The sequence below is a fragment of the Colobus angolensis genome, unplaced genomic scaffold (assembly GCF_000951035.1).
Source record: "Colobus angolensis palliatus isolate OR3802 unplaced genomic scaffold, Cang.pa_1.0 Scaffold53, whole genome shotgun sequence".
Classification (NCBI taxonomy): Eukaryota; Metazoa; Chordata; class Mammalia; order Primates; family Cercopithecidae; genus Colobus; species Colobus angolensis.
In genome coordinates this window covers 10,071,814-10,092,929 of record NW_012118821.1, presented here as the reverse complement: position 1 = coordinate 10,092,929, position 21,116 = coordinate 10,071,814, and the positions used below count along the sequence as shown (strand labels likewise).

Genomic DNA, 21,116 nt, shown 5'->3' with positions numbered 1-21,116 from the left:
TACCATGCCCAGCTAATTTTTGTACTTTTAGTAGAAATGAGGTTTCACCATGTTGGCCAGGCTGGTCTTGAACTCCTGACTTTAGGTGATCCACCTGCCTTGACCTCCCAAAATGCTGGGATTACAGGCATGAGCCACTGTGCCTGGCCATGTATAATCCTTTTAATGTGCTGTGAAATTTAGTTTGCTAGTATTGTGTTGAGGATTTTTGCATCTATGTTCATCAGGGATATTGGCCTGTAATTTTTTTCTTCTACTGTCCTTTTCTGGCTTTGGTATCAGGGTAATGCTAGCTTTGTAAAGCTAGTTCAGACGTGTTCTCTCCTCTTCAGTTTTTTGTAAGATTTTGGAAGGATTGGTATTAATTCTTATTTCAATTTTTGGTAAAGTTTGGCATGAGGATACCAGGTCCTGGACTTTTCTTCGATTGGAGATTTTTGACTACGGAATCAGTCTCGATACTGGTCTGTTCAAATTTATTATTTTTTTCATTGTTCAGTCTTGGTGGGTTGTGTGTCTCTAGGAATTTGTCCATTTCTTGTAGATTATTCAAACTTTTGGTGTATAATTACTCATATTAGTCTCTTACGACCCTTCTTATTTCTGTGGTGTCAGTTGTCATTTCTCCATTGCATTTCGGATTTTGAGTTATCTCTTTTTTCTTAGTCTAGCTAAGGTTTTGTCAGTTTTTTTTTTTCCTTTTCAAAAAGCAACTCAGTTTTGTCGCTTTGCTGTCGCTCTTCTAGTCTCTATTTGATTATTTCTCCTCGGATCTTTGTTATTTCCTTACTTCTAACTTTGAGCTTCGTTTGTTTGTTTGTTTCTAGTCCCTTATGATGTAAAGTTAGATTGTTTATTTGTAATCTTTCTTTTCCTTTCATGTAGGTATTTATTGTTATAAACTTTCCTCTTAGAATATCTTTTTGCTGCATCCCATAAGTTTTTGTATGTTGTGTTTTCATTTTCATTTGTTTCAAGATATTTTTTGATTCCTTTTTTGACTCATTGATTGTTCAGGAATGTCTTGTTTAATTTTCTCGTATTTGTGAATTTTCCAGTTTTCCTTCTCTTGCTGATTCCTAGTTTTATACTGTTGTGGTTAGAAGAGATGCTTGATATGATTTCAGTCTCCTTGAATTTGTAGAGACTTGTTTTGTGGCCTAACGTATGATGTATCTCGAAGAATGTTCCGTGTCCACTGGAGAGGAATGTGTTTTCTGCGGCTGTTGGATGGAGTGTTCTCTGTATGTCTGTTAGCTCCGTTCGGTCTAAAGTGTAGTTTATGTACAGTGTTTTCTTATTGATTTTCTGTCTGGGTGATCTTTCCATTGTTGAAAGTGAGGTATTGATGTCCCCTAGTATTAGTGTTTGCTGTCTATTTTCCCTTCAGATCTGTTAATATTTGCTTTACATATTTAGGTGCTCCAGTGTTGAATGTGTATATATTTGTAATGATTATGTTTTCTTGATGAATTCACTCTGTATCATTATATAAAAGCCTTTTTTTACTCTTGGCTACAGTTTTTGACATAGTCTATTTTGTCTGATATAAAATAAATATAGCTACTCCTGTTTTGGTTTCAATTTGTGTGGAATATCTTTTTCCATCCCTTCGTTTTTAGTCTATGTGTGACCTTAAAGCTGAAGTGTCTTTTGTAGGCAGTGTATATCGTTGGGTCTTCTTTTCATTTTTATTTTTTATTAAGCTACTCTATGTCTTTTTATTGGATAATTTAATCTATTTACATTTAAAGTAATTATTGATAGCTAAGGATTTGCCATTGCCATTTTGTTAATTGTTTTCTGGTCACTTGGTAGATCCTTTGTTCCTTTCTTCCTGTCTTGCTGTTTTCCTTTGTTGTTTGATACTTTTCTTTAGTAGTATGCTTTGATTCCTTTTTCTTTCTTTTGTGTATATACTAGATTTTTTATGTGTGGTTACCACAAGGCTTATATAAAACATTTTATAGTTATAACAGTCTATGCTAAACTGATAACTTTGATCACACAGAAAACTCTACACTTTTACACCCACCCCCCCATTTTATGCTTTTGATATCACAATTTACATCTTTTTTATTGTACATTTATTAACAAATTATTGGACCAGGTACAGTGGCTCACACCTGTAATCCTGGCACTTTGGGAGGCCAAGGCAGGCAGATCACGAGGTCAGGAGTTGAAGACCACCCTGGCCAGCATGGTGAAACCTCATCTTTACTAAAAATACAAAAATTAGCCAGGTGTGGTGATGTGCACCTGTAGTCCCAGCTACTCAGAAGGCTGAGGCAGGAGAATCACTTGAACCCGGAAGGTAGGGCTTGCAGTGAACTGAGATTACACCACTGTACTCCAACCTGGGCGACAAAGTGATACTCCATCTCAAAAAAAGATAAATAAATAAAATATATTAGCAGGGTGTGGTGGCACGTGCCTGTAATCACAGCTGAGGCAGGAGGATTGTTTGAGCCCAGGATCTGGAGGCTGCAGTGAGAGAGTGAAACCCTGTCTCTAAAAACAAACAACAACACAAATTATTGTGGCTATGGTTATTTTTAATATCTTTGTCTTTTAACCTTTATACGAGAGTTATATATGATTTACACATAACCATTACACCATCAGAGTATTCTGAATTTGACTATTGTTATCATTTGAATGTTTGTCCCCTCTAAAACTCACATTGAAACTTGACTTTAATATAGTATTGAGAGATCGGACCTTTAGGAGGTGATTGGATCATGAGTTCCCTGACATTATGAATGACTGCTCCATTTATGAGTTAATAGATGAATGGGTTATTACAGGAGTGGGTTAGTTATCATGAGAGTGGGACTATTGTAAAAGCCAGGTGGCCTCTCTCATGAGCCGCCTTACTGTGTGATGCCCTGTGCTATGTCAAGACTCTGCGGAGAGTCCTCATCCGATGTGGCCTCTTGACCTTGGATTTCCCAGCCTCTGGAACCGTAAAAATAATTTCTTTTCTTTATAAATTACCCAGTCACAGATATTCGGTAATGGCAACAGAAAACAGACTAAGACAAGTATATAGTTTTATCAGTTATCTCTACACTTTTAAATGTTTTCATGTTACTAATGAGCATCCTTTTGTTTCAGCTTGAAGAACTTTCCTTTACCTTTCTTGTAAGGGAAGTCTAGGGGTGGGGAACTTCTTTAGCTTTTGTGTATCTGGGAGACTCTTCATGTTTCCTTTATTTTTGAAGGATGGCTTTGCTGAGTACATAATCTCATTGCCAGTTTTTTTCTTTCAGTACTTTGAATATATGATCCCACTTTCTCCTGGTCTGCAAGTTTTCTGCTGAGAAGTCTGCTGATAGCCTTGTAAGGGTTCTCTTGGATGTTATGAGTTTCTTTTCTCTTTCTGCTTTCAAAATTCTCTTCTTGTCTTTGATTTATGGTAGTTTGATTATAATGTATCTTGGTGAAGTTTTCTGTGGGTTGAACCTATTTGGAGACTTTAAATTTCATGTACCTTGATGTCCACATCACTCCCAAGTTTGGAAAGTTTTTTAGGCATTAATTCTTTAAATAAGCTTTCTATCACCTTCTCTCTATATTCTCCTAATGCAACTTCCATAATGTGAATGTTAGCTTTCTTGATGGTATCCTTTAGATCTCGTAGGCTTTCTTAATTTCTTTTAATGCCTTTTTTCTTTTTTCCTCTCTGATTGGATATTTTTAAATGACCTGTCATCAAGCTCACATGTTCTTTCTTTTCTTTTGTTTGATCCGTTCTGCTGTTGATGCTCTCTACTGCATTTTAAATTTTATTCATTCTGTTCTTTAGCTTTAGAGGTTCGTTTGGTTCTTTTTTTAAAAAATAATCTCTATCTTGGCCGGGTGCGGTGGCTCAAGCCTGTAATCCCGGCACTTTGGGAGGCCGAGACGGGCGGATCACGAGGTCAGGAGATCGAGACCATCCTGGCTAACACGGTGAAACCCCGTCTCTACTAAAAAATACAAAAAACTAGCCGGGCGAGGTGGCTGGTGCCTGTAGTCCCAGCTACTTGGGAGGCTGAGGCAGGAGAATGGCGTGAACCCGGGAGGCGGAGCTTGCAGTGAGCTGAGATCCGGCCACTGCACTCCAGCCTGGGCAGCAGAGCGAGACTCCGTCTCAAAAAAAAAAAAAAAAAAAAAAAATCTCTATCTCTTCATTGAATTCCTCATTTTTAATGTATTGTTTTTCTAATTTTGTTGAGTTGTGTGTCTGTGTTCTGTTGTATCTCACCGAGCTTCCTTACAGTGATTATTTTTAGTTCTTTGTTAGGCAATTTGTAGATCTCCGTTTCTTTGGGATTGGTTTACTAGAGTATTATTGTGTTCCTTTGGTAGTGTCATGTTTCCTTGATATTTTATATTCCTTGAAGTCTTGCATTGCTGTTTTTTCATTTGCAAAAGCAGTCACCTCCTCTAGTTTTTATGACTTTTCTTGGGAGAGAAATTTCTTTACTAAACAGCCTGGCTAGGGATTCTGAGGCTCTCTCAGTCCATTTCTATGGAGGCACCTGCTCCACACCTTTTGCTTCTCTTGGAGAGGGGTGAACTTTTTAAGAGTATATGCCTTTTCTTGATCCCACAAAGCCAGTCTAGGTGCTATGAGCCTCTCATTAGTTTCCCCTAGGGCAGTGCTCTGAAATGCTCAAGTTCTTGTGCCTTCTCCCCATCCCACACAGTCAAGCTATCTGTCTGTGTGAGATGCTTGCACTTGCCATCTGTGGGGGTGCCTTTGGGGAGCTGGCGGAGGGATGGATGAAGCACGTGAGCATTTGGGTGCCCGTGGACCAGTTGGGATGGTTCACAGGAAAGGCGTCTCAAGTGGCTTGTTGGGGGGCTTCCTAATAAAATCTGCAGAGCAATTATTAAGGTCCATAGCCTTTCTTCCCAGCTCCCAGTCTCTCCCAACTTCTCCTCCATGTCAGTCACCTCGGTATTGTAGGTGAGACAAGAAAGAAGCAGGCCTTTTTGGGCAGCATCCTGGATGTCTGGGGAAGCTGGAAGCTCACTGACTACACTTTCACTTACTCCAGTGGGAGAAATCATGGGCCAAGGGGGTCTCCCTGGGCGCTGAGTTATGTTTCCTGGGGAAAGGGTCACATGGGTAAAATGAAACTGTTCTTACCCTCATCAGTGCATCTGTTGGATTTTTTTCTCTAACAGTGTGCTGGAACTTCTCCACTGGACTTCCAGACTCCTACAAAGACACTTGTGTTCGTGGGGACTTGTCAAAATGGAAGCTGCTTTGGGGGGACTGTGGTAGAAAGCCATCCTCCTAAGGTCACCCACGCGTGCGTGTCTTGTCTTCCTAATTAGATTATACATTCCTCAAGGGTAGGGATTTGTGGATCACACTCTGCCAGCTGGCGAGTAAGTGGTTCAAAGTCCCCAACATAGTAGTTATTCCTAAGTATTAGATTGATAGATTTACAGAGGGTCATGAAATGTACATTGACTACCCCAGAGATATGGGGTTAAAGTCTGATAGACTCTTTTCATTTCTACCTTTCAAAGAATCGTAATAAAAGGATCCACAAACACAATGACTTGCTGATCCAAGGCTGCAAGGATTCTCTATTAAAACCTCTGAGGAATTCCCTTCTCCCTCCCTCTTTTCTTCCTTCCTTCTCCCACTTAGAAGTGGCAGCAGGCTTTTTCAGGCTCCGAGGCATGTCCCCACTGATGTTCAGGTGTGGGCCAGGCTTCCATGCTCAAGCAGGCCTCAGGTCCCTGCTGACGGGCGGGCACAGATGGAGGGTGAGCCTGAGGCAGGATGTGCAGGAGAGCAACTGCTGAGACAGCGTTCTTGGCTGCCTTGTGGTGGGTGTGGGGCCATGGACCCAGCCCAGGGTGGGGGTTGGGGAAGGCACTCGGGAGGCTACTGGTAATTCAAGGTTTCTGATATCTGGAGATGGGGAGGGCTAGGAGTCCATAAATGGATGTGGTGTTTGGCATCCCAGGGAGTCAGCTTAGGGCAGTGGCATTTAGCACTCAAGGGTCTACGCTGTGCCTCAGCTTGGACCCATGACTTTGCAAAGTTTTTTTTTTTTTTTTGAGACAGAGTCTCGCTCTCGCTCTGCTGCCCAGGCTGGAGTACAGTGGCATAATCTTGGCTCACTACAACCTCCTCTGCCTCCCGGGTTCAAGTGATTCTCCTGCCTCAGCCTCCTGAATAGTTGGGATTACAGGGGCCCACCACCACGCCTGGCTAATTTTTGTATTTTTAGTGGAGATGGCGTTTCACCACATTGGTCAGGCTGGTCTTGAACTTCTGACCTCAAGAAATCCACCCCCCCCCCTTGGCCTCCCAAAGTGCTGGGATTACAGGCATGAGCCGCCACACCTGGCAGACTTTGCAAAGTTATTTAACATCTCTATTATCTGAGTTGTCAAGCAGGGATTGTCATAACATTGTATTTACTTTTTCCAACGGTCACAGCCAGTCATGGCAGCTTTTGATATCTCCAAAAGGAAGCACACCTCATCCTTTGTAAAGATGGGATCACAGGGTAATGGATCTGGAAATCTCACCTTCACACTTACGTTGGATCCTGAGATGCAGAGAATAGGCAACCACCCTGCCCATGGCCACATGGCTTGGACAGAACTGGAGCAGAAGCCCCATCTCTAGATTGACGTGGTTTGCTGGGAGGGAGGAATATTGTCAGGCACAATGTGGTCCCCGCTTCGGCTGAGCAGGGCAGAGACCGCAGACGTGGAGCCAGACAGTTCTGGGCACACTGGGCCTGTCTGTATCGTGGCTCCACCACCTGTCAGTCATGTCAGCTTCTGGAATCAGCTTTGTCTTTCCAAGTCCCCTTTTTCTGTACCTGTAAAATGGGGGCCGGGGGGGCGGGGTTCTACCTCCCAGGACTCCCAGGAGGGTTAAAAGGAAGTATAGACGCACAATGTCTTGGATGCAGCAGTTGCCCCGTGCCCCGGTGGCCTGGTGATTGCTGTTACCATTTTCCGTTTGCACAGAAGAATGTCTGGGCCCTGGTGCTTTTGTTCATGGGAACTCACTAGGGAATAAGCATGACTTCCGGGCTCTGCAATAACCAGCTGACATTCTTTCTGATAATCGTGGCTGTTTCTGTCAGTTGTAAATGCTCTGTTCTGGATAATGTTTATTCTCAAGGACATTAGGTCAAAGAGAGAATGGAATATGTTTACATATGATGTGGTATTTATGGGAATAAACTTAGGACTTTTTATATGTAACCTGGAATGGGTCTCCTCCCAGAGACCTAGGACACCCTGGGCGCTCTGTCTGTGTGGTAAGCAGTGCTCGGGCCCCAGGGGGCTCAGATGTGCTGGGAACCAGGACCTCAGCCACCACCACCCTCCACACACTCGCCCTGGAGTCTCACTTTCAGTGGGACACAGCCTTGCCAGCTCCCCTGGCCCACTGGCTTTTCTGTCTGTGGGCTTGCTAGCTGGGTGCTAGTGGATAACTTTCTAGCTCATTGCAGTGGGGGCACAGTGGCAGTTCCCTGATATCCAGTCACCGACATCTGTGGCTTCCATGGCATTATGCTGCAAGGACTCACCTGGAGAAAAACAGTGACGTCTGCGGGAGCTTGGGGGCCAAGACTTCCCGGTTTCTAGCGTCCTGGGAACCACTGCAGTCCTGGGCAAACTGGGGGCTGCAACTCAACTTCCCCTGGGCACAATGATGCTGGGCACAATGATGCTGTGCACGACGACACTGGGCGCGATGACACTGGGCATGATGACACTGGGCACGATGATGGGCATGACGATGGGGTGAATCTGGGCACGATGACGCTGGGCACAATGGTGGGGGCATGATGATGCTGGGCACAGTAATGCTGGACCTGACGATGGGGGGCACGATGATGAGCACGATGATGGGGTGGATCTGGGCACAACGACACTGGGCATGATGATAGGGTGGATCTGGGCACGACACTGGGCATGACAATGGAGGGCACGGTGATGGGCATGATGATGGGGTGGATCAGGGCACAACAACACTGGGCATGACAATGGAGGGCATGATGATGGGCACAACGATGGGGTGGATTTGGGCATAATGATGGTAGATCTGGGCACGACGACGCTGGGCATGATGGCACTGGGCATGACAGGCTGCATCTGGGCATGATGGCTCTGGGCACGATGTTGGGGCATGAAAACGGGACACGATGATGGGGTGGATCTGGGCACAATGAATGGGCATGATAATGCTGAGCACAGTGATGCTGGGCACAATGACAGGGTGGATCTAGGTATGACACCACTGGGCATGACGATGCTGGGCATGACAACAGTGTGGATCTGGGCACGACGGAGCTGGGCACAACGCTGCACATGATGACGCTGGGCATAACGCAGGGCATGATGACAAGGTGGGTCTCAGCACCTGTTCCAGTGCTTCTCGAAGGGACTCCTGCAGGGGAGGAGCATGCCTGGGAAGAGTGGGGCCTGGGTATGACAGCCCTGCTCCCATGCCAGCCCTGCTGTTGCCCAGCCCGTGACCACTCCAAACCGTTGTTTTCAACTTCTGATATCAAAATCATAGCCTTCACCGGGCATTGCTGCTGTGAGTGGGCCTGGGGTCTGCAGCTGACATCAAAATCACAGCCTTCACAGGGCATTGCTGCCATCACTGGCCCCGGGTCTGCAGATCCGCTCTCATCCTTGCGCCTTCAGGTCCTAGCATGAGACCTGACATTAGGAAGGCCCTCCGTCCACTCTTGGAAAAATATCCTGAGGTTTCCTATCTTCGAATACCTCTGCAGTCTGTGGGTGATCCCTGTCTATGGCCAAGGGCCCCCCATCTGTATCGTCCTCCCTTCCCAGCTGAAGGAGCTGCCCCGCCGGGTTCTAGAGAGCTGGTCTGTGGGACGAGGCTCCCGGCCATGCTGGGTGGATGCTGTGTTCTCTGCTTGTCTCTGGAGTCAGGGCTCTGCTTCAGGTTTCCCCAGGGGCTCTTGTTTAAATGCAGCTCCTGGCCCAGGAGGGCGGCCTGAGACCCTGCCCTGGTCTTAGCAACACCCAGGTGCTGCTGCAGGCCTGGGCTGTCCCCATTGGTGGGGGTCCAGACGCCTCTGCTTCCACAAAGTGCATGTTCTGCTCACATGGGGGCCTGGCTGCAGCGGGGGCTGCCCTGAACAGGCCAGCTGGGTGTGCGCTGGGGGCATTGAGGGAGTGTCCTGTCGGGAAAGTGAGACCCCCCGCCCCCCGCTCGGGGTGGTGGTACGGCTGGATGGCCTGTTCTGAGATAGCAAAGCCAGGCCATGGCCCAGAGAAAGTCCGGCTGTTAAAAATCGCCAAGGAAGCTGAATTCCAAATGCTCTTTTTGCCCCTTCTCCACTTCAGAGGACTGTGTGAAGTGTTCGTTAAAATTAATAAGAGCTCCGCACCTGCTTTGAGCTGCTCTCAATCCTCACGCGTGTCCAGAGGACAGATGGGAGGCACGGCACTGCTCACAATGGTGATGAGGTGTGGGATGGGCCATGGCGTTCGTGCCCAGTGCGCCGGGTGCCGCAGCCAGAAGCTCCTATGGCAGAGAGGGAAGGGATCCAGGGGCATCAGGCGCATTCCTGTTGTCGCACGCAGCCAGCGGGAGGGGGCGTTGCTTGCCTCTTGCAAAAAGCTTTCTGTGACTCGGAGGTGCACGAGGCCTTGGGAGAGGGAAAAAGGCGTTGGGGCTCTTTTTCTACTCTGCTCTCCTCAGAAAACCTCTGGGTCTGGAACCACACCACTGTGCTGCCCAGGGCTTCGCTTCCAAGAAATGTCTTCAAGTTGAAACAAGTCAGCTACAAAAAAGGCTGTGGTGTGAAGCAGAGAATGTTTGACCATCTCAGTGGATTTTAACGGTTCTCACCTTTTCTTCTTCCTCCGAACACCCCAAAATAGAGTATTTCTGTCAGAAACAACAGCTCACACCAATAGGTCCCAGTGCGTGTGGCTGATATGTGGAGGTTGGGGTGTAGTGAGGGTCTCCTGGGTGCTTTTGGGGTTCTCAGTTAAAGCCTAGGTGCTGAGCAGCTGTACAAGCTTGAGTTGTGTGAGGATAAAAGTATGCATATGTACGTGCACTCATGCACACATGTATAGTGTGTGCATGCAGACATGTGCACATAGCATGTATGTGCATGTATAGTGGTATGTATGGATACATATGTGGATACATATATGTATCCATATATGTGTGCATATGCATGTGTGCATATATATACATACCTGTGTGTATGTGCATATGTGCATTTGTGTGTATGTGCATATAGCATGTGTGTGAATAGTATGTATATGTGTGTTCCTATAGTATGCATGGGTATGTCATGTGAGTATGCCTTTGTCTATGTATGTGCTGCTGGATGCCCTGTTTTGAGATAACAAAGCCAGGCCACGGGTCCAGAGAAAGCCCAGTAGTTAAAAATCGCTGAGGAAGCTGAATTCCAAGTGCTCTTACATATGTATGTATATGTGTATGTTTGTATTCATGTATGTATCTTGTGTGTACACATGTATCCATATATGTAGGTTTGTAAGTTTTATATATGTGCATACAGGTATGTTTATATGTACATATATGTGATGTTCTGATACATGCTATGTGTGGTTGTATTTATACATGCATGTTTGCAGGCATGTGCATGCATCATGCATATGTATATGCATGTGTGTATGTGTGCATATATGTTTGCATATTGCATATCTGTTAATATGTATATGTTTGCATGCACATGTGTGTATGTGGAGGTGAATATGCACATCTCTATGTGCATGTGCATGTGTGTATAGTATGCATGCACATATATGTATGTATGCATGTAGATGTCTGTATGCATATGTGTATAGTATGTATGTGTGCATATGTGTATGCATGTGTACATGAATGTGTGTATAGTATATGTGCATGTGGCTGTGTGTAATGTGTGAGGGGACTTCAAAAGGTTTGTGGAAAAATGGAATTAAAAAATAAAAATAAATAGATAAACTTTATTTCTCAATATAAGCACCATCAAGTTCAAGACACTTTTGTAAGTAATTATACTAGCCATTTAGTCCATCCCTAAAGAACTGAGAGTCCTGGAAATTTCACCATGTCAATGTAGTCTTTTTTTACATTGTTTACTGAAGAAAAATGAGTGCCCTTTACAGATATTTTAAGATAAGGAAACAAAAAGAAGTCAGAAAGAGCCAAATTGGGAAAGTCGGATGCTTAATGATTTCCACTAGAAACTCTTGCGAAGTTGTCCTTGTTTCATATGGAGAATGAGCAGGAGCACTGTTGTGGTGGAGAAGGGCTCTGGTGAAGCTTTCCTGGGCATTTTTCTGCTAAGGCTTTGGCCAACTTTCTCAAAACCCTCTGATAGTAAGCACGTGTTGTTGTTCTTTGGCCCTCCACAAAGGGAACAAGCAAGATGCCTTGAGCATCCGAAAAGCCTGTTGCCGTGTCCTTTGCTCTTGGTCAATCTGCTTTGCTTTCGTGGCCCACTTCCACCTCTTGGCAGCCACTGCTTTGATGGTTTCGTCATTAGGATTGTATTGGTAAAGCCACGTTTCATCTTCTTTTACAATTTTGAAGAAATGCAATACAATACACGCCAGTAATCTCAGCACTTTGGGAGGCCGAGGTGGGTGGATCACCTGAGATCAGGAGTTCGAGACCAGCCTGGCCAACATGGTGAAACCCCATCTCTACTAAAAATACAAAAATTAGCCAGACCTGGTGGCGTATGCCTGTCATCCCAACTACTCAGGAGACTGAGGCGGGAGAATCGCTTGAACCTGGGAGACAGAGGTTGCAGTGAGCAGAGATTGCACTACTGCACTCTAGCCTGCATGACAGAGCAAGGCTCTGTATCAAAAAGAAAGTTAAGAAAACATTTTTAAAAATGATTCTGAGGCATTCTTCAAAGAATTGTAACAGTAAACCAAAGCAGACTGGCCGAGAGCGAAGGTCACGGCAACAGGTTTTTTGGATGCTCGAGGCATTTCTCTTGTTCTCTTTCAGGAGATCCAGAGAACAATAACATCTGCCTGCTGTCGGGGTGTTTAGAGAAAGTTGGCACTGGCTCATCCAGTGGAGGGAGTGTTTCTCCACCCCCAGGCCCAGCTGCGCCCAGTGCCTGGCGCTTCCCCCAAAGGCCTCCCTGCAAGGCTGAGGGGACTGTGGAGAGGGGTCTGGTGGTCCAAGCTATGGGTTTAGGGCAGAAGGGAATAAGGAGGGACAGGAGGGTTTGGGCCACCTGTAGCCATCCCAACTCCCTACCAGCCGAGTGCACTTGGTCATGGCTGACACAGGTGAGTGGGCTCGGAGGGGGCTCTGCTCGGAGGTGGCTCTGCTCAGAGGGCTCTGCCTGCTGCTTTGCACACTCTGGTCTCTCTGTCTCCTGCCCCCAGGCTTGGGAGTGGAGCACTGCTTGTCCTCCCACAGGAGCACAAACCTGCGCTATGCTTCCAGCCCCCCGCTCTTAGAAATACAGCCTTCCCGCAGTTCCTGGCCCGTGGAGGGTGGCTTTGGCTGTACCCAGGGGTGGAAGCCCCACAGGCTCGGGCCTGCCCACAGTGGAGGTGCAGGGTTTGGAGCCCTGGACATGGAGCCAGGAGGCCTTGGTCTGGGTGAAATCCACGCCGTCAATGTGCGCTCCTGCTCCTGATGCTCGCTGTGACCCGAGGCATGGAATGCCCTGAGGTACCACTTGACAGGGAAACTGAGGCTTACAGAGGGCTGTAACTTGTGCAAGGTTTCATGGGTGGAGCACTGGGATTTGGGGCCAGGCCTGTCTGATCGCAGAGGCTGTGCTCTGAATCACGGGGCACTGTGTTCCTTCCTGGCTCCCTGTGTGACCAGTGGTGGTCACCTGACTCTCTGAACTCCTCTTCTGGAGCAGAGGGCAGTGTCTCCGTCTCTCAGTACCACACAGTGGGCAGCTTCCAGGACAGAGATGATTTCCTCCCAGCTGTGGAGGCTGGAAGTCAGGGATCCAGGTGCCGGCAGGGCTACTTCTCCCAAGGCTGCTCTCTGGGGCTTACAGGTGGCGTCTTCCTGCTGTCTCACGCAGCCTTCCTCCGTGCACGCACAATCCTGGCCTCTCTTTTTCTTTGTGTAAAGTCACATTCCTGTTGGACCAGGGCCCACCTGTGTGACCTCTTTAAAGACCCTGCTTCTAGTAGGAGTCACACTGGGGTTAGGGCTCCATTGTCGGAATTTTGGAGGATGTAATTCAGCCCTAATAGCTGGTGCTGCTAGGAACGTTGTGAAGCTGAAACCAGCATGTATGTGTGGATGTGCTTTCCTGGCACACAGTCTACCTGGGAGTATTCTAACTTATTTCTGAAAGATGGAAAAATGGGAAGAATCCCAGGACTCCCACCGAGTCCCCACCTGGAGAGGGGCGGCGTCAGAGCATGGGAAAGAAAACCAGAGTCCCAGCCCTGGGAACAGCACCTGCCCATGAAAAAGCCCGAGCACCACAGGGGCTGAGGAGCGACGTGGCAGAGGCAGATTGTGTTCCTTCACCTGAACGAACAGTTAACTATTTGCTAAGAAGCTTCCACCTGGAAAAGATGAGGAGGGCGCAAGGGGCTCCTCCCCATCTGCGAGCTGTTTCTCCCTGAGACCCCTGAGAGATGAGATGTGAAGCTGTTCAAGGACAGTATTGGGGAGAGAGAAGCGACCCACAGACCCCACCTTCCCGCCTTCCCACCCAGACAGCTCCTCCCTGGAGGATGAGGCCAGGTCCCCAGGCTGACAAGTAGAGCGGGATGGTAAGGCCCAGGAGACGGTAGAGGAGAAGCCCCTGGGGCACAGGTGCTCCTGGGGAGGCGTGCTCCTCCCACCTGCGAGAAAGACTCATTAGTGGTTCAGTCTATCAGCTGGAGGAGGCACGCATCCTGCTGTTGCAGACAAGTTAAAACCTGAGAGTGACTTGAGAGCGTTTGGCCTTTAGCCATCTCTAAATTGCACGGCCAGACGTTAATGCAAATCCAAGGTCATCGCTGACACTTGGCACCTGTCTCCAGCGAGTAGCGCTCAGCTTCTGCCCTTGGAGAAGTGTGGGACCCGGTCCCTATCATGGGGGGTCTGAGAAACCCCTGCTGTGGCTGCTTGCTGATTGTGAGGGTGCTGCGAATGTGTCCAGCCTGATCTGGCAGCCTGAACCTCCTCGCGAGGGGACAGAGTGGGGGACCACAGCTGACTGACGGGGGAGCAGCATGAAGACATGGAGGGGGAAATAAGAAGCGTAAACATTGAGGCTGTCCCAACCTTCCTCCTAATGGTCAGCACAGAACCTCAGCGACAGCGCGGTGGAGAGCTGGGCACAGGAGAGTTTGTCTTTGCACAGAAGACCCGAGGAAGACACGTGTTCCTGGGCCTGGGACAACAGACAGGGCCTGGGACAACACGAAACAGCAGATGTATGTTTTCAGGGAACATGAGCTTTTCTGTAGGACCCTCTGCGGGAGGCTGAGCAGAAGCACGGGGCTCACCTTTCAGCTTCAGAGCACGGTGGGGGACACCTGCCCTCACAAACTCATCTTGCCCTAACTGTCTCCCAAAGGCCCTGTCTCTAAATACTGGCACCTTGGGGTCATGCCTTCAACAGAGGAATTTCGTGAGGGGCACAGCTCCATCCACTGCAGGAGGTGATGGTGCTCAGGCCGTGACTGGGCACTCGGTGTGGGTGGCTGCGTCCATCCTGCCGAGGAACCAAGACATACCAGGGTATGTGCTGGGGAAAGGCAGCCAGGATGGGGCAGGGACTGAGGGTTTCTAGCTGGGTGAAGGGAAGATTTCAGAGAGAGAACAGTTTTTAAATGTTTGGGGGACTCTTGGAGAAGGTGAATTCAGCTAGCTTTGCATTTCTGTGGGTGCAAAACCAGGCTGGCTGAGCAGACGCAGCAGAGTGACAACTTCCCAGCTCCTCCAGCCCTGAGAACTGACCGTACCGCGCCTCCTTCTGCAGCAAAGCAGGGCTCCTCGGTCATATTCCAGGCAATTGCAAATTGCCTCCCTTGCAGCAAGTTTTGGGCATGTATAATGGGTTGGCTGGTTTACTGAAGCTGTTTGTTCCTGTCGCCCTTCTCTCTCCTTGCTCTGGCATTTTTCTGTTACAGAAATTTCAGGTTGAAATCGTCATGTCTCAGAACAGCAGGAACGGGTGCCTGGCACCAGCTGTCAGAAGAGCAGGCCAGGTGGCTCCGGCAGGCGCTGGACTCACAGGCTGCCATGGAGAGGGATTCGGAGCAGGGCAGGGCTGGCCCCTGATGGAAGGCGACACACTGAGCGGCCCCTCCCTCTGTGAGACCTCCTGGCTACCCACCCAGTCCCGGCCCTGCCTGTGTCTTCGGCCCTGTCCTCACTGGGTGCCCCCCGGTGGCAGTGCCTCTAGCTGCCTTGCTGTGCCCCTGCCTGCCCCGCTACCCTCGGGTTCCTCCCCGGGCTCCTCTTCCTCACGTGGGTCTCCTGAGGGGCCGCCCGGCCCCTGCCTCCCACTGGACACTTCTCTCAGGTGCCCTCCTGGCCCTTGTCACCGTCACATGATGGCCCCTCTCCCCTGCCTGTCCCCCTCTCCCCTGCCTGTCCCCCTCTCCCCACACGCCTTGTGGCATCCCCCTCTGTGGCTCTCCAGAGCTGTGTCTCCCTGCCCCCTCCTCGGGGAGGGCTCGCCACCCAGTGCCAGCTGTGTGTGCCTCATCCGCACCTCCCATCAGGCACGATGTTCTGCCAGCGCCACCTCCTGGGTGTCTCCCCGATCTGGGCCCTTCTTCTTGTCCTCCCAGACCCCGCCTGCCGTGACCCCCTTCACCCCCCGCCTGCTCTGCCCTTGGCCTCCTTTCATGCCTTTCAGCCTCTCCAACCAGTGTTGCCAGATGCTTCCTGAACACAAGTCTGGTCCCACCGCCCTCTTCTCCAACTCTCTGCCTCTCCCACAGCACGGAGCATGCACCACACCCTCTCTGATGCTTTCCTAGGCTCTGAGGACGGACAAGGAAGTGGCGTCGCTATGCCCTTTTTCTATTCCCTTCCTCTTGCATGCACTGCAGTTGCTGGAGTGCTGTCCTGATTTACCAGTAGACCCTGAGCTCTGACTCCTACAGCCAGCACCCTGCACCGCTGGCGACACACAGTGCCTGGGGCGCAAAGCAGAGTCACCTCCGTGCTGGCTCTCCAGCCTAGGTGCCATTAGGATCTTCCTCTGCCTCCCTCGTCCCCCCATTGTCCCCCAGGCTGGGTGTGGCCCCCAGCTGCCAGCATCAGGAGAGCAGCCTGGGCCTCAGAGCAGCAGGGCGTGGCTCTTGTCCGGGCTCTGCCATGCCAGGCTGTGTCACTTTCGTAGCCAGATAAGAGAGTGCGTGTGAATGTGCTTTGTGAATCAAGGCTGCATTTTAATGCAACATAAACCACTCTTTGCAGGGGTGTGTGTGGTTTCATTTTAGCAAAGCTCACTGAAGTCTATGTTCCGTCCTCTGATTTCTGTCTATTCTGAATTGGGGGAACATTAGAACTGCTTTCCAAAACAAGACTAGGAGTTCCCGGCAGGGAAGTCCTTGGTTCTAAGGAGGCAGGTGGCGTCACTGCGGGACAGAGCGTTATCTGCGTGCAATAGAAAGTCCTTCCTGCCACCCCCTGTCTTGCAGGATTGCCCACATTGAATTGCATTTAGTTCCTGCAACAGTAGGTTATAACTGATCATGAAATCCTAATGTGTAATCATGTCCGTGAAAAAGAATTACTGAGTTAAATCAGGTCTCCTGTTTCTTTTCCCAGTTTTTCCCTATGTACTTGTTTGCTGTTTGCTGGTGGGGCTGGTGGTCAGTGGTGATCACCAGCAGACAGGTAGGAGCAGTTGCTGAGGGCTTAACACTTGGTGGGAGGGAGCCCTGAGAAACTCCACCCTCTGGTTTAATTTGTTCTAGGGACTGGGTGACAGCGGCATTCTTCGGGCTTGGTCCAGTGATCAGAGAGACAATCCCGTGGGATCTTGGTGTACCTCTTGCTGTGAATGAGAGGAGAAGGGTGGGGGACACACACCGCACACAGCCAGGCTGGGTCAGGGGCCAGGAGGTCACGGGACCCGGCATTCTGCTGGAGAGCAGGTCTAGCCGGGAGGCATCTGGTGAAGCACTGCTGGGACCCTCCTCCCTGGCTCAAGTTCACACACCCGAGAGGAGCCAGGAGCTTTGCCACCCGCACCCACCCCCACACCATGTTCCTGACAGTGCTGGTTATGTCCGTGCTTGCAGAGTTGTGGGTACGTGGTTTGGTGGGGTGTAGGAGTAAGACCTGGGAGGTTCTGCCTTGCTGGGATGGAGGAAACACGAGCTCTCCTCTCACACGGGCACGGAGGGGATGGACCATGGTTGAGTTGGGAACTTAGGGATGCCCCGTTCGGCCTCTCTGTTCTATACTGCGTGTGACTTCTGGGGGAAGTGCGTCTTCCTTCGGAAGCTGTATCAACAGGCGATCTGACTGTGACAGTCACCTACGTGACCTTGGAGAGATTTAGAGCTGTCTTTCTTAGTCTCTTCTGTGTGTCTGCGATGTTAGGAAGGAGGGCGGTCGGGTCACCCGTGCACATGTGTGATGCAGGAGGCCACGGTATCATCTGTGTATCAGCCAACTTTGCTTTTATTGTTTTCTACAGGAGACGTGGGGGACAAAGGACAGAAAGGCAGTGTGGGTCGCCATGGAAAGATCGGTCCCATTGGCTCTAAAGGTATTTGCGATGTGATTCTTGCCTCATTTCCCCCCGCCCCTCGGGTCAGTGTCTGGATCCCCCGAGAATAACTCTAGCGTGGATTGTCTCGTGTGGTGCTCCTGTTTATGCTCTGTGCGTGCTGGAGAAGACACCTGCCATGCTTCCGTTTTGGAGGTGCTTGGAGCTAGTTGCTGGCTCTGTGCTTACAGGGTGCGGTGAAGTGCTCCCCATCCTGCGGGGTTTTCATAGCACCCCAGGATGGAGGGGCCGCGGCGAGTGCGCTTGGGCGAGACTCTGGCTGTGTAGCCACAACGTCTTTAACAAGTTTGGTAACACGCTTAGAGCCTCATGTAAGGAGTGGACGGACCCTGCTCAGGAGACACCGTGTCTCTTCCCCTAGCTTCGGTCTCAGGCATTTCGAGGTGATGGGATGATTCTTGGTGAGAACAGGGTGTGGGGAGACAGCAGCGGGTGTGAGCAGCAACTATGGTGCCAACACCTGGGCTCAGGCTATACCTGCGGGTTCTGATTGCACCGTCTCCGCTGCTGCATTTGCCTGCACAGCCTTGGTAAGGCGGGCAGATCAGCTGTGCCTCCCATGATGAGAGACTGAGGCCAGGACAGCCAAGGGGTTGCTCAGAAGGTGCTGTTCCATGCCCCCCTCACCCCCCGCCATCTGGTCAGTGGATGTCTTTGGAGCGCTTGGCTTGTTCCAGGTGTATGCTGGGCTCTAGGGGATGGAGCCGGTGGGAGGGCAAGGAGCTGGCCCTCCCTGAGCTCCGCAGGTGTGGACTCACGAAGTCTCCTTGGGGTCCCGCATGGTGTAGCAATGCGGCTGAGCTGCCCTGAGCACCAGCGGTGGAGGGAGTCTGCTGTGGTCTGTCCAGTCTGGGCCAGGTTCTTCTACCTCATTCATCTGCCTCAGAGCAGGTTGGCCCAGGTACCAAGAGGCTACGGTCTGGAGTTGGAGCTGTGAGGGGTTCTCATGGTTTGTTCTGATCCATGGTCACAGACCTCCCCCTAGGCTACGGTCTGGAGTGGGAGCTGTGAGGGGTTCTCATGGTTTGTTCTGATCCATGGTCACAGACCTCCCCCTAGCCCAGCCCGTACCTGGTAGAAAGGGCTCTGTGGCCAGGAGAGCGGTGGGGAGGGGCCCAGCTCAGCTGTGGGCCTCTTGGAAAACCGGTGAGAGGCACCTTCCCTGCCATGGCCAATCCAGTGACGAACACACAGAGAATCATGGGACCTGGAGGGAGGCGGGGCTTCACAAACCCAAATAACATCGTGGCAAAATACTTATATCCCCAAACTTGCCATTTTAAGTGTACAATTCAGGGACATTAAGTACATTTGCAATGGTGTACAGGCATTACACTATTTCCAAACCCTTTTCATCTCTCCAAAGAGAAACTGTTCCCACTAAGCAATGGCTCTCCATTCTTCCTCCCCCAGCCCCGGTGACCTGCAATCTGCTTTCCGTCTCTGAATTTGCCTATTCTGGATATTTCACATATGTGGAATGATAACAATGTTTGTCCTTCTAGTTGATTTCAGTTGGTGTCGTGTTTTCAAGGTTCACCTGTGGGTAGCGTGGGTCAGAATGCCCTGCCTTTTTAGGGAATAATATTCCACCGTACGGACGGACCACAACTGTTACCATTCACCTGTCGATGGACACGTGGGTTCTTTCCACCTGTTGCTTTTGTGAATAACACCACGTTGCGTATTGACACACACATAGGGATGTGTATACTTTCACCATGCGGTGTGTGCTCTGGGCAGATGCCGGCATCTCCTAAGGGGCAGCTGGTCCAGGCTGGCCTTGTTTGGCTTTGCTTATTTGATTTGCCTTGTGTCTGAGATTGTCATCCTGGGTTCTGATCAAGCTGTGCTTTCATTTCCAAGCTCCCAATGCTGATAAAGGAACACAAAGGAATCAGGTGGGTGGAGGCTGCGGAACTCCTTCCCTCCTTATGCGAATGGAGTCGGAATCTACACAAGTCTCTTTGCAGAGGCATTTGGGGCTTCTCTGTGAGAATAAAGAGAATGCATTAGAATTTATTTCTCTTAAGTCACATGACTTAATTTTAGAGCAGCTAGAAAGCCCTGTTGCCATCATTTTGTTCAGCCCCCTTGTTTGGTACATTGAGGAAAGCTGAGGGGCAGGGTGGTGAGGTGGCTTGTCTCATCTAACTGGAGGTTGGGTCCTGGCCAGGATGGAGCCCAGGGCTTCTGGCGTCTGGGCCCTCCAGGACACCAGGCTGCCGCAAGCAGGGACAGGAAGGACTTTGAACTGGGACAGGAAGGAGTGTGCTGACTCTTGGATTAGATGAGCTCTCAGGCCCGCGTGGTGCTCCCATCGTGCTCAATCTGGATTTTCCTGCTGTTGTGAGAGGCGTGTCGGCTGCTGGGGGGAGTGGCGGCTCACTCATGGCACCAGGGATTCATGAGGCGATGTCTGCAGAGTGTTCCATCAGATATCCTGGATTTTCCAGAACTGACTTAAAGAATGATCACCCGATAATCCCTGTCATCCCATGACACGTATATGGTTCGTATCACGTAAACAGTGCCGGAAGCAGGAATTACCTGCAGAATGGAGCTCCGGTACTTCACAACAACAGGGTGGCCCAGGAGACATCCATGAGACAAGTCACATTTTCAGTCTTGATGTTTTTAACTCAACACGTCCACCTCTGCCTGGTGACTTGGACCTTGTTTTTCATTTTCAGGTGAGAAAGGAGATTCTGGTGACATAGGACCCCCTGGTCCTAATGGAGAACCAGGTATGGCATGAAGGGTCCAGGATTTTTCATATAATGTATTAAAAATTGCACTTTGGAAAACAATGTAGATCATTAAATGGAACTGCGGTGGGCTGGGGAACAGAGCGCATGTGCCGGCCATGTGGTCCCCGTGTCAGTGATGCTCTCAGAGATGCTGCAGTGTTTGATTTCCTTCTACCTGAATGTTAATGACCTCTTAGGAGTGTCATCTGCCTGTCCACTGTGTTATTCTGTCTGTGTGTGTAGCTGGGCTCAGTGACACCGGTTCTAGGATGAGCATTCTCCACTTCTTCGCCTCTGTGGGCACTAGGGGTCTCCTCCTACCGCCAGACTTCTCAGAAAGCACATCTGGACTTGGTGGCTCTTTCCCTGGTTTCAGATGTCCTTGCATCCGACTCCCACAATGGTGCTCCACCGACACGGCTCCCCTCGGAGGTCCCAGGGAGCTCAGATCCAGCCCAGGTGGATGTGGCTTCCCTGTGGGGCACCTGCTTCCTGCTGCCAAGTCACCAGGACACGTTGTGTCCTGTCCTCTGTCCCTGCCCTCTGCCCGCCTTCACGCCCCCCCCCCCACTCGCTATCATTCTCCCAAAACTCCTTCTGCAGCTCTTCTACTCCCTCCCCAGAATGGTGA

General features: G+C 49.8%; 1 protein-coding gene across 1 annotated transcript in view; it reads left to right on the top strand.

Moving 5' to 3' along the window:
- Positions 1-21,116, top strand: part of COLEC11 (collectin sub-family member 11) — a 47,094-nt gene that overhangs the window by 22,622 nt on the left and 3,356 nt on the right. The window contains exons 3-5 of the mRNA XM_011960985.1: positions 17,643-17,714; positions 20,429-20,482; positions 20,793-21,112. Coding sequence (XP_011816375.1) covers positions 17,643-17,714; positions 20,429-20,482; positions 20,793-21,112 — 446 coding nt within the window. The remainder of the gene's footprint in view (positions 1-17,642; positions 17,715-20,428; positions 20,483-20,792; positions 21,113-21,116) is intronic.